At 44.2% G+C, this 13,604-nt stretch overlaps 1 protein-coding gene and 1 long non-coding RNA gene across 2 annotated transcripts; one reads left to right on the top strand and one right to left on the bottom strand.

The window, feature by feature from the left end:
• The first annotated feature begins 377 nt into the window (after positions 1-377).
• On the top strand, positions 378-3,281 carry LOC121394225 (myb-related transcription factor, partner of profilin-like). Its single transcript, XM_041564583.1, has 4 exons — positions 378-1,008; positions 1,438-1,554; positions 1,640-1,699; positions 2,618-3,281. The coding sequence occupies exons 1-4, from the start codon at positions 519-521 to the stop codon at positions 3,061-3,063; spliced, it is 1,113 nt and encodes a 370-aa protein (XP_041420517.1). The 5' UTR covers positions 378-518; the 3' UTR covers positions 3,064-3,281.
• An 895-nt stretch (positions 3,282-4,176) lies between these two features.
• Positions 4,177-5,245, bottom strand: LOC121394069. Its single transcript, XR_005961485.1, has 4 exons — positions 4,873-5,245; positions 4,651-4,784; positions 4,453-4,576; positions 4,177-4,355 (listed from the first exon to the last, which is right to left on the bottom strand). It is a non-coding gene; the product is annotated as an uncharacterized LOC121394069 (long non-coding RNA).
• Between the last annotated feature and the right edge of the window lie 8,359 nt (positions 5,246-13,604).

Raw genomic sequence — 13,604 nt, 5'->3', positions numbered from 1 at the left:
CTGGAGTGTTAGAGGGAGGGGTTCCTGGGCTGAGGTGGAGGAGGAGAGCCTGTCAGGTGGAGGGTCCCATAGAGGGGGAGAGGAGAGGTCTGGGAGTGGCAGGACTATGAGCTCCCCCAGCTCACGCCACGTGTCCCCCCAACATCGGGGACACGTGGCAGTTCCCGCACCCCAGCCAGGGGAAGTAGGGCCTCCCCCAGGGCACGCCACGTGTCCCCCCCAACATCGGGGACGCGTGGAAGGTCCCGCACCCCAGCCAGGGGAAGTAGGGCCTCCCCAGGGCACGCCACGTGTCCCCCCCAACATCGGGGACACGTGGAAGGTCCCGCACCCCAGCCAGGGGAAGTAGGGCCTCCCCCAGGGCACGCCACGTGTCCCCCCCAACATCGGGGACACGTGGCAGGTCCCGCACTCCAGCCAGGGGAAGTAGGGCCTCCCCCAGGGCACGCCACGTGTCCCCCCCAACATCGGGGACACGTGGCAGGTCCCGCACCCCAACCGGGGCTGGAACTACATCTATGACCGCCAGGAGGAGGCAAGAGGAGGAGGAACCCACACCGACCTCACAGAGGAGGCCAGAGGAGGAGGAGGATAATGAGGACGACGACGGAGATGAGGGCCCCAGTGGGCGAATGGGCCGAAGATTTACCAGTGAAGAGAATGCAGCGCTGGTTGATGAAGTCATCGTGCAATGGGATGTGTTGTTTGGATGTCAATCCCATCGCATCAATGCTGCCAGACGTAAAAAAATCTGGCAGCTAGTAACGGACAAAGTCAACGCTGTAGGCGCTGTACACAGAGATCGCAACACTGTGTACAAGCGCTTCAGTGACCTGAAGCGTTGGATACGGGCGAAGTTTGCTGCCAGGAGAGCAAAGGCCCAGAAGACCGGCGGTGGCACTTTACCATCTTTGAGGCTGCAGCCTTATGAACGCCGGCTTCTGGACATTATGGGCAGCGAGGTCTGTGAAGGTTTGGAGGGGACATTACATGACACAGACTGGAGAAGTAAGTACATTTTAATACTGTAGAGCTGATAAAAAAAAACAGAATATTGTGTACCATAGGAAAACATTACTTTAAGGTTAACAAACCCTTTAACTTCAGTGTGTAAAAGTGTGAAGCAACAGATGTAGAGCCTACAGCACCTGTATTGTCACCTATTACATTCTGTGCTTCTCACATCATTGCAAACAGTGCCTTTGTGTCATGTATTTAACTTTTCAACCTTAGCATCTCACTTGCAGTGCCCTGATAGACTCCACATGGACTTTACCATCTCGTTTCCTCGCCCATTACATTTGAGTTATTATTTTAAAGGCTAACTTAAATATTTCCAAAACATGTTGTAGGTCTGTCCATCAGTCTAATAAACAAGTGCAATTGTAGTAGCATATGACTGTCAAATTTATTTAGCACATTTCTTAACAATTGCAGCACCACCGCGGACAGCGCCACAACCCACGGACAGTGACCAGGACCAGGACCTTGATCCTCTGCAGCCCCAGGAAGAGGGTGAGGCTGCAGATAGCCCTAGAGGCCCACAAGCTCAAGGTACAGACATGTTTGTGTTTGTGGCCAATGTAGTTGCTTTCTCAAATAGTTTACAACATTACTAATGTCCAATTTCACATTACAGAACATCGAGCTCCCCGGCGCGCCCAGTCGCCAGCCGTGATACCTGTGGTGCCCCCCAGACGTAAGAGCAATGTTTTCCCTAATAAGCCCTTCCTTTATTTGTCTGTGTGTGTGTCACAAACATGCAAAGCACATTTACTGAGTCCCTTATGCAGCCTACTTTATGTGCCTCTTCAGTGTTAATGAAAAGCAGTAGGTTGTTAAAGACAGATTTTGGATAGAATATACATTTTGGGCATTTCCTTATGCGACCAAAGTGTCAATTATATCAGATTCTTCTGCTGCTCTGGCTCTGCATCTCTCCCTTCCTCTTCCTGTGCCTCTCCCGTTCTGACTGTCAGCCTGAAATCACCATACAGCGCTACTACTATTTCACTCTCTCTCAGCCCCACTTTAAAATCCTAATGATGTCTTTGTGACTGCCCTTGACTGTTGGCTCTGCTCAGCGTACATTCTCACCTGTTGACTCGACACTTTTCTTTTTCCTTTTACATGGTCCATCTTGCTCCCCCTCACTCCAAGCCACCCACCGTCTCAAGTTTTACTCTGGCTCCTCATGCCTCATAGTAGTTTTCTCCCTCCATGCTGTCTCTGCGGTCTCCCTTTTCACTTGCAGGTTCCCTCTCTGTTCTTGCTCCCACCTCCTATACCACCCCTCTGTCAAGTTTCACTCCCCTCTCCCAGGTTCAATCACCACTCTCATTGTGTGTCTCATACTATCTCCTTAACTTGCAGCTGATGACAAACAAGGCAAACCAAAAACACATATATTTTGACAATATACAGATTAATGTTCTATTTCAAAACCAGTATTGGAATTATTTAGCCCCCCCCCCACACCCAAACATGGAAACACCCAACACCAATTTATCTTCTAAGATTATCTTTGTGAGCTTCCTTTCCCACCTTTGTTTTTTTGTTATGGGTTATGCACATGTCCAATAAATTTAGCGATCTTTATATTTGATTTTTGTTGTAGGTCATGCTGCTGAAGCGGGTGCTGCTGCTCCTGCTGCCGAAGCGGGTGCTGCTGCTCCTGCCGCCGCTGCACCAATTGGGGGACCACCACAGGAGCAACCACAGCGACTGGGTGTGAGACATGGGGACTATATAGGGCTTCTGACAACAATTATTCGCCAGCAACGCCGCCAGGAGCTCTGGATGCGAAGATGGTTTGCTCTCATGCATGGCTCCTTCCGTGAAAGCATGCAGAGCATGGAGCAAACCATGGAAAGAAACATCCAGGACCTGGTGGCAGCTATTAGAGAACTGCCTCACCAACCACGGGGTTCTGCTGAGGGTCCAGTCCCTGGTCCTGCTGCTGCTGCTCCCCCTCCACCCCCTGCATCTCCTCAGCAGCGCAGAGGAAGGGGGCGTGGAAGGGGACAAGGTCCTGTCCGAGGGGATAAGCGCAAACATCCCTAGCTCCAGTCTGTGTCATTTCTCCAACTGACACTGGCCTCTTTGCCCATTTTATCCTGGCAAAGAACTTCGCCCAATTCACGCTTCAGGTGTGACTTTGTCCGTTACCCAGCAATGGGACTGACATCCAAACAACACATCCCATTGTTTAGACCATGCTGCATTCTCTTCACTGAGGGGTGCCATTTTAAGATCTATTGGCACCCTTTCCAATAACATCTGGAAAAGCACTTACAAACATCAAAGTGCATTTGCTCTAACATATTTCTATAGTAATGCTGCAGTGTTTCCCAAAACATTCACTTGGGACCAAAATGTTACATGTAAGGCTCAAAGAATTGAAATACTACTCTTTTGCTTGTGTATTTTTCACTAATTACTTCAAACATAACATATGTTAACATATGCTACCTCTGGCCTACTTTGGCTACCCAGCACTCCTAATAGGTGCTAACGCCTACTACCTCCTCCTCCTCCACCTGTGCTCATTCAATAGCAAGTCCTAGGTGTATGATATGCCTTATAGGCACAAATGGTTGTTACTTTGCACAAGAAGTTATGTTGCCTACCTCTGGCCTACTTTGGCTACCCAGCACTCCTAATAGGTGCTAACGCCTACTACCTCCTCCTCCTCCTCCACCTGTGCTCATTCAATAGCAAGTCCTAGGTGTATGATATGCCTTATAGGCACAAAGCCTTGGTTGTTACTTTGCACTATCAAGCATTGTTGGGTGTCCAACACTCTACCTAGCCAGCACTAATCTCATATTGTTGATGCTTTTCAACTGGCCAAATTGTCATATATTGACAAGTGTCATTTGTACATCATATTGATTGTTATATTATTGTTTTGGACACAAGCTTATCAGGGCCAAATTTTTGGATACTGTTTAATGTAAAGTTGGCCATGATGAATCCTGGGGTGCATTATCAATGTCATGCAACAAATGCTTTGTAAAACGTTTGTAAAGCTTTTGCCCTTTAGTGGTCTATAGGGGCTGCTATATTTTGAAATATATGTTGAGACCAAATTCCTCCTGTGCCTTCCAGCTAAGGTACATATTTAATGGTTTTAAAAAACTATTGTGTGTTCCAAAAACAAACAAACAAACTTTCTACAGATATATATTGTCTTTTTATTGTTGTTCAACTGTTTTGGATTTTGACAAAGATTGTGTCAGTAAAGGTACTAAAACATTACCGGGTGTGTTTGTTTTTTTTTTTTGACAAGGTGCTAGTCCAAAATAGTAACATGGGTAATGTCATTTCAAACAAGAAAACAGAAGAAGCCATACCTGTGGATCAAACAAGAAAAATGCATTAACACAAATCTAAACATATTTAAGTAGCCACACAAAAGCCTGTCATTGCTAAACAAACACTGCCACTTACTGATATGTTTTTGAAAGGTGACTCCACCCAGGTTCAAATGAGCCAAACAGCTGTCAGTTCATCACATCTGTCACTTGTGTTGAGTCCAATTTAGTGCTTCAGGAAAAGTTTGCACATGGAGAGGCTGCAAAGGCACACAAATAATATGGTAAGTTGTTAGCAATATCTTTTACAATTCCCTGAGTAATTCCTAAATACCTGAATAACGGAGTTTGAGGCGTGGCCAATCAGTCAGTGTCCATGTCTGTATCCTCTGTGGGCAAGTACCAAGATAATAAAGTAGAGTTTTACACACGTGAAGTATAACCATAACACAGTAGTAGGCCAGAAAGCTGAAATGACAAGTACAGATAATGGTTTCTCTTGAATATGTGTATACACATGTAAATGTGTTTGTCATCTCATCATTTTTCTGCTTACAGCATAAGATGTTACAGGAAAGCATTCACTGCTAGGGGCACATCAGCACATCACCATCAGCAGGCTGTTCATTTGGAAGAAAAGTATAAAAAATTGTTTACTTTCCAGATATCCATTCCAAACAATTTCATTTCACATCAATCATATAAGGCCTAATAATCGAGATTGGTTATAAAGACCTGACATATAACACTCATGACAAGGCAAACATATTAAGGCCAAACAACTGACCTAGGAATTAATGGATTTCAGACATTATTGAGTTGATCTAGATCATGACATTACTAAACCTCATTACAGGGGAGCGCAGGAGTAGACGCATGCAGTTGTTTTCAATGGGGCTGTACAGATTGAGACGCAACATGCTAAATTTTTGTTGTGTTTGTGGAGTACAGTCCCATTTCAAACAACTGAATGCATCTACTCCTGTGCTCTGCTGCGGCTAAACACATAAAAACAGAACGCAGGGGAGTTCAGCTTCAAATGCTCGTGTGAAAGAGGGCTAAAGGTTAAGCAAATGACCAGATTTACAGTGGAAAAACATGGTTTGAAAGGTAACTGACAAGATTGCAAACAATCACAAAAAATGCACTTAGGAATAGGGGCCCAAAAAAATATGTACCACTATTTGGCCCTTGAGAAGTCTTAACTAGTACAAATTAACTATTTTTGTGTGGTTTGTTCAACTTACAACTAAAAGTGGGCACGGATGAGCCTTTCACGCACTCTTCTTCCCTCTGGTTGGTTGTCCCTCTGTCTGCCAACATACCCCTCAATCTCAGGTTCCAGGTCATCATCAATGTCTGCAGGTAATCCATGCTCCCTTGCCACATTATGCAGCATGGCACAGACAGTAATGATTTGTGAAACCTTCTGGGGGGAATAAAGCAGAGCTCCCCCAGTGACTGAGAGGCATCGGAAGCGAGATTTGAGCACCCCAAAGAGGCGCTCAATGATATTACGTGTCTTCCGATGGTCACGATTGTACCTACGTTGGGCAGGTGTTTGGGCAAACCTCACAGGGGTCATCAACCAAGGCAGAAGGCCATATCCTGCGTCTCCTAAAAATGTAACCAAAAATATATTATAGTAATTGATTCCAGTTGTCTGTTGTGTTGACTATTCCAATGCTGTAGTTATGGCCATTGTGTAGTAGAAAAATCTTTACAAACAGATCTACACACAAATTCTTGGCTGTTGGGGTACTTTACCCCTTTTGTTAGCCAAACAACATTGGTGGCACAATAAAAGAGGCAATTCCCCCCCCCAAATGTCAAAAATTGTGTGTGTGCAGATCCAATAATAAATCCTCCCCTTAACACATCTCACCTGTAAACTGAATCAGGTGCCAAGAATTAAAATCCCTAACAAAGTTAGCTGATTGAACTAAACTAAAGGTCCCAAGATGCATAGTGCATCTATTGTAGCCAGACTGAAAATAGGGCAACATTTCTTGAAAATACATACATATCACCTTTAAAATAATATTTGAAGTGTCTTTGTATGAAATTGCAAATATAACTTACCCACAAGCCAGCCGTCTGGCATTTCTCCTCGGGTGAAGAGGCCATGGAGAGCTGACTGACGCAGGATAGTGGCATCATGGACACTTCCAGGAAAGCCAGATCTCACACTCATGATACGCATGTTGGAATCACACACCACCTGCACATTGATGGAATGGGAGCGCTTACGATTTCGGTAGCGCTCCTGCTGATGGCGAGGTGGTGTGAGCGCAACATGAGTGCAATCAATGGCTCCTAGGCAATTTGGAAATTGGCCAATTAGGAAAAAATCCTGTTTCAATCTTATCCACTCTGCCTGAGTTGAGGGGAAGGAAATGAGCCTTCGCGAGTGCTGCAGTAGTGCAATGAGCACTTGTGCTAGTATCCTGCTAAAGGTGGGCTGGCTCATGCCAATGAGGCATGAAGAAACCTGCTGGAAACTGCCAGTGCCCGGGAAATGCAAAACTGCAAGCAGCTTGCACATCCCAGGCACTGCCTGAGACCGTGCCGTCACAGGTTCAATGGCCTCACTGATGAGACCATAAACCTGCACTATGGCACGACTCAGACGGAACATCCTCACAACCTCATCATCAGAGAGCTCGTCCAAACAAAGTACAGATCTCCTGAAGTGACGAGGCTGCCTGATCCTAGCAGGGACAAGGTGTTCCTGCTCCTCAGCCTGCTCTTGGGCCTCAAAAATGGCTTCTGGCAAAATGTCCATTTTGCAAAAAATCTAAGCCAAATGGCATCTGGTGGGGTTTTTTATAAGTAAGCCAGTGTTTCCCAGCATTCCATGCAGCTTTTAAACCTTTAACCATTTAGTGAAGCGTAAGGATAGATAGGGCCAATTAATATTTGAAGTGATGTTTAAAAAAAATAGAACTAAAAAATAATGTTTTAAGCCATTGATACTTGAAAATCTTAGATTATATTCTGATAGATGCAAAAACAAACATGTTTCTGGTGTCAGTATTTATTTTAATGTAATTCACCAAACCTCTAGTGCAGCCAGAACTAAAAAAACAGTTTATAAAGTGATCCCTAGGTGTCACTATACACCCACAACAGTGGAGAGCACCAGCAAAGAAAATAGAAGAAAATCGAATAGTCGAACGATTTTTTACTTCGACCATTCGATTATTTTTCCACGACTATTCGATCATCTTCGAATGTCGAAGTCCAAAATCAACTTCGGTAGGTCAAAGATGGGGTAGAAATAAAACTTCGGGTGAAGATTTGATAAATAAGGTATCCTTCGAGTCGAGTCGAATAGTCGAATAGGCGAACTAATACATCCTTCGATAATCGTACTTGTCCACTTCGATTATCGAATTTGACTATTCACCTGATCGGAGGATTGCTCGACCGTTCGAATCGAAGGTCGAAGTCGAAGTAAAAAAACAGTCGAGGCTTAGTAAATCTGCCCCTTAGTGTAATTTTTATAGAAGAGTTCAGTTATTCCAAATGATTAGGTAAAGTTAGCTGGTTAAACAACTCCATTGGAAGTTTTATTAAGTCTATCCACGTCATCTTAGCATTAATACTTGGTCTATATTTCTCTGTTAGAATTCTGCTTTGTGCTATAATTATGAGGAGGTTTGAAGAAAAAAAAAAGAATAATTGTTGCTATAAAGATGCAATATGCTCAGTATTACTCAATTCATTTTTGATTAATGTTGTTTTTATGCTTATGCAATATTTTCTTTCAAATGTATATGTTTTTGCATATATATTTTCTTTAAGCCTTATATAACATGATAGCATATAGATATCCACATTCAAATATTTTTGTGAGGTTTCCTGTTGCCAACTATATCTCAGCCAAGTTACTTCCTCAAAACAGGATTTACTTTTAGACCCTTTAGCCACCTGTTTTTCTTATCTGATCTCAGTTTGAAGTTTTCACTTCTGTGACTGGTGCTGCCATGATGTTTAACTGTAACTCACAAGACCACTGTTTTCATTATGACAAACCTTCCCTTGTTCTCAGGGTCCCTCTCAGTACCCTTAAAATGCTAACGACAGGGTAATATGAAACGCATTTCTGAGTTTCAAGAGACGATATGATAATATATTTTTATATGACCACATTTATATGAGAACAGCCTATTCCAATGACGGACAAATGGTTATGTGTCCGAGTGTAAGAATAATAAAGTCTAATAACAAATGCCCCGATCATTCTGCTGAGTTTCTCCCTGTATCTGCTTTTAACAGATAAAGAACTGCAAGGCTGAGGGACAGTTGTAAGCGGGAAACTATTTTCAGTGCAATATCTGTAGCTAAGAACACTCAGTCCTCTTCCAACATTTTGGGAGGGTTCAAGTTATATAACGTATGTATGTGTACTCCTATTTTAATCTATAAAAGCTTGTGAAAAGGGGAGTGTCTTTGGCAAAAGCCCTCATGTGACACTTCGGTGTAACATGATCTTTTTCCCAAAGCAAAACTATTAAATATTCTTTGTTAAACTCAATAAACCTCATTCTATTTGAAATAGCCTTATCTCTGAGTTTTGCTTTCCATATAACGAGGTCATAGCAATAAAATTATCAACACTTTACAGAGAGATATGCAAAATTGACACTTTGTCATCCTTCTGTAGTTCTGGGGTATTTATATGTGAAATTTACACTTTACCATCCTGGCATCCGAAGTTACGCCACTATTGTAAAGCTTTTTAGTGGGCAGTTCCAAATAAAGTGCCTTAGAAAGTAATGTTTGTAATCTTTGTTTAAGTAAGTAAGAAATTTAGGAATAAGTCGACTTACATTTTATCTGTAAGGGCTTACCCTGATGGTCTAGTGGGGACTACGGCCTGGCCGGGACGCCTGCCACGGGGACGCCCGCAGCCCTAGTCCTTTTTCCTCTGCGTCGGTTTCACTATGGCATGCGGCTGTGTACTTCCTGGTTTACGTGCCAGTCATCACGCCTGGTGGAGTGAAATTCAAATATTTAAAGGGGCTTGCGACTCAAACTCATTGCCCGTTGTTAGGTCTAACTTGTTAGTATCTGGGTGCGATTCTTCTGCTATCTGATTCCTGTTTTGACCCTTGCCTGCCCGACTACTCTGAACTCTGATTATCCTGACCTGTGCCTGCCTGACTATTCTGTTTCTACTGATATTAACCCTTGCCTGCCTGACGATCCATGAAAGCTGCCTGTAACAACCCCGGCCTGATTGACTTTGCCTGTATTCTGCCCGCAGCGACCACGGCCTGTCAGACTACGCTTTTGTCTGCTCCTTGAAATGTACCTTCCGTACAAAACCTTGCTAATGACCGTGCCCCTTTGCTCGTCCAGAACCTTTGCTTGGCTCCTCTCTTATTAAGACCCGGCAGCATCCAATTAGCTGAGGGCTCCTCCCGAAATGAAAGGCGGCTGTTAAAGGCAGAAGCAAGAGCCAAGACTAAAGGAGCCTAGCACTGGTTCTGGATTTAGGGTGCCGATCGTGACAGTACAACAGGCCAAAGATGGACGCTGAAGGCCATGCTGCCGCAGCTCCTCCTACCACTGAAGCGCTCCTCACTACCCTTCTGCAGCGCTTGGAGGAACAAACACGGAAACAAGATTATTTAGTTCAAGGTATGCACAACCTATCTCTCAGGGTAGAGGCTGTGCAGCAGATGCCGAACCCTGTAGCCCAACCCTCTACTGCAGCTCCCGTGTCAAAGTCAAATGTTGTCATCTCAGCAGTATACAAATACACAGTGAGACGAGACGACGTGGCTCCAGCTAGTACATATCACAAAAAGGCACTCAGAATACACAATAAATATATAAAGATTTGAAATGTGCAATATATTGGCAGAAATTGGATTTATACATGTGTAAACCTTTAGAATTGTGCAAATAAATTAACAGTTCACAAAGTTCACAGTTCAGGTGTGTCTGGAATGTAGTGGAAGGGCAGGCAGTGAGTTGAGGAGTCTGATCACTTGTGGAAAAAAGCTTTCGCGCAGCCTGGTTGTTCGGGCTTTAATGTTGCGAAAGTGTCTGCTGGATGGGAGCAGCGTGAACAGTCCATGTGAGGGGTGTGTGGAGTCCAGTGCAATGTAGGAGGCCTTTCTTGCACAGCGCTTGTGGAAGATGTCCTGCAGTGATGGAAGAGCTGCTCCAATGATGTTGCCAGCTGCGTTGTAGACTTTCCGGTCAGCAGCACTGGCACTACTGTACCAGACGGAGATGCAGCTCGTCAGGACGCTCTCTATGGTGCCCCTGTAGAACACTGTGAGGGTGGGAGGCTGCTGAGCCTTTTTGGTGATGGAGGCGGTGTTGGTGGTCCAGGTGAGGTCATCAGAGATGTGGACCCAGGAATTCAGTGTTCTTTACTGTCTCTTTACTGGAGCCGTTGAGTGGTGTGTGAGCAGGGCGAGTTCTCCTGAAGTCGCCGATCATCTCTTTAGTTTTATCCACATTCAGTAACAGGTTGTTCTCACTGCACCAGACCACCAGCTGCTGAACCTCATCTACGCCAGCTGCTTTGGGTAGTAGAGGAAGTCTTCATGAACCAAAATTTTCCTTCCCCAATAAACTTAGCGGGGACAGGCGTAAATTCTATATTTTTCAGGAGGCACGTAGGTTATACCTCAGTTTTTTCCCTCACTCCTTCCCTTCTGGAGAGGAAAAAGTAAGGTTCATGATGACCTTGTTACAAGGGGACCCACAAGTTTCCGCACTAAGGTTACCTCCCTTTGACCCTGCCCACTTTTCCATAGAGGTATTCTTTAGAACCATGGCATTACTGTACGATGACCCGGATCGTGCTAATTCTGCAGATACTGCCATTAGTAAACTCTGCCTGGGGAAAAGGGTAATAGAAGAGTATTGTACAGAATTACGCCGCAGGTCTGTAGAAACAGGGTGGAATGACACTGCTCTCTTTACTGTTTCTACCGTAGAGCCATTGAGTGGTGTGTGAACAGGGCGAGTTCTCCTGAAGTCGCCTATCATCTCTTTCGTTTTATCCACATTCAGTAACAGGTTGTTCTCACTGCACCAGACCGCCAGCTGCTGAACCTCATCTACGCCAGCTGCTTTGGGTAGTAGGGGAAGTCTTCATGAACCAAAAATTTCCTTCCCCAATAAATTTAGCGGGGACAGGCGTAAATTCTATATTTATCAGGAGGCACGTAGGTTATTCCTCAGTTTTTTCCCTCACTCCTTCCCTTCCGGAGAGGAAAAAGTAAGGTTCGTGATGACCTTGTTACAAGGGGACCCACAAGTTTGGGCGCTAAGGTTACCTCCCTTTGACCCTGCCCGCTTTTCCATAGAGGTATTCTTTAGAACCATGGCATTACTGTACGATGACCCGGATCGTGCTACTTCTGCAGATACTGCCATTAGTAAACTCCACCAGGGGAAAAGGGTAATAGAAGAGTATTGTACAGAATTACGCGCAGGTCTGTAGAAACAGGGTGGAATGACACTGCTCTCTGAAGCCAATTTCGGGTGGGGCTCTCAGAGTCTGTCAAGGACAGTTTGGTAAATTACCCCCTTCCGTCCACTCTGGATGACCTTATGAGGTTGGCCATCCAGATCAATAGGAGACAAAGGGAAAGGCGGGCTGGAACAGGTACATATTTATCCTCAACTAGTAGCGCTGATAAAACGCCTATTCCTTTGTTGCCTATTCCTCTGGATTAACCCATGCAATTAGGGGTCACTCACCTGTCCCCTGAGGAAAAGACTTGAAGACGAGCGCAAAATCTTTGTATGTACTGTGGGGTCAAGGCTATATTAGACTGGGCTCAACCTCTCTCATTACGTTCAGAATTTTCTAGGAAATTCTTGTCTGCTGAAGCCAAATATGTTATTGGTAATAGAGAATTGTTGGCTATCAAATGGGCCTTTGAGGAATGGAGACACCTGTTGGAGGGGGCTAAACATACTATTGCAGTGTATACTGACCATAAAAATCTTTTATACATTGAGTCAGCAAAGCATTTGAACCTAAGACAGGCCAGATGAGCTTTATTCTTTTCCAGATTTTATTTTTCGTTAACTTACAGGCCTGGTTCTAAAAATACTAAAGCTGACGCACTCTCTAGGAGCTTTGAGTCAAGCCTGTCTGAACCCTTATAGTGTGTTTCTATTATTCCCAAAGAGTTAATTGTGGCAGCTTTGGGGTCAGATCTTGCCACACTTCTGTCTCAGGTACAATCATTTGTCCCTGGGCATACTCCTCCTGGGAGGTTATTTGTTCCTGAAGATTTGAGGGAGCAGGTTCTTGGTGAGGCTCACAATTCTAAAATGGCGGGGCATCCTGGTATCACTAAAACTACAGCTTTGTTGTCTCAAAATGTTTGGTGGCCTTCATTTAAACAAGACATACACAATTTTCTGCAGGTCCGTGGGGAGAGGGGGGGCCCGCAGAAAACACCAAGCAACCAAACCGAAATACTTTATGCAATTACCCCATAAGAAAAATGTGAGTGTGATGTTTGTTTTTATCTGAAGTTTTACGATTAAAATAGTATTACACTATTTTTGGTTTTATTTTTGCATTGGAGCCCGTGGAACCTGAACGCATAGAGTGAGATTGCCACGAGGATTCATTACATGCGCCCAACCACAGTAGTGGTTAGTGATTAGGTATTTCAGCCAATCGGTGGAGGTGTTAATTTGGGGTCAAAACACACAAATAACTGTTGTACCTATAAAACCCCCCCCCCCACACAGGGTTAAAACTAAAAGGGAGAAAAGGGATAAATTGTAATTGAACAGCACCACTCAATCTTTATAAGATAAAAATGCCTTTATTGCAGCCTTCTGGGCATCACAGCAACATTTCAGGCCTCAAATGGCCTTTTATCAAGCTTGATAAAAGGCCATTTGAGGCCTGAAACGTCACTGTGATGCTCAGAAGGCTGCAATAAAGGCATTTTTATCTTATAAAGATTGAGTGGTGCTGTTCAATTACAATTTCTTCAAAATTGACCGGTGATAAGTGGCCACTGGGGAACCTGCACTACAACTTAAAAAGAAAAAGGTGTAAGAAGTCGTGCTGACTGCTCCTTTTACACAGGGAGAAAGGGGATATACATAACACAAAAGGAAGGGGAAGCACTCCTGTAAAATCCCATTTTTGAAGCACTGGGTGATATCCCTTACTGTGTAAACATACTAAACGATATTAGTTTCTAAATTTCCATTGCCTTAGGTGCTGATCTCTACAAAAGAAATTCCTTTTCTTTTTCTGGGATCCTGTAACCCATGGGTTAA

Source organism: Xenopus laevis, chromosome 5S (assembly GCF_017654675.1).
Source record: "Xenopus laevis strain J_2021 chromosome 5S, Xenopus_laevis_v10.1, whole genome shotgun sequence".
Lineage (NCBI taxonomy): Eukaryota > Metazoa > Chordata > Amphibia > Anura > Pipidae > Xenopus > Xenopus laevis.
This window is presented reverse-complemented; position numbering and strand designations above follow the sequence as displayed.

Excerpts from the sequence above, each read along its gene's own strand:
- LOC121394225 (XM_041564583.1), top strand. The coding sequence starts at position 519 with ATGACCGCCAGGAGGAGGCAAGAGGAGGAGGAACCCACACCGACCTCA. Across the intron at positions 1,009-1,437 it reads ACATGACACAGACTGGAGAA|CACCACCGCGGACAGCGCCA; the intron begins GTAAGTACATTT and ends TAACAATTGCAG. Across the intron at positions 1,555-1,639 it reads TAGAGGCCCACAAGCTCAAG|AACATCGAGCTCCCCGGCGC; the intron begins GTACAGACATGT and ends TTCACATTACAG.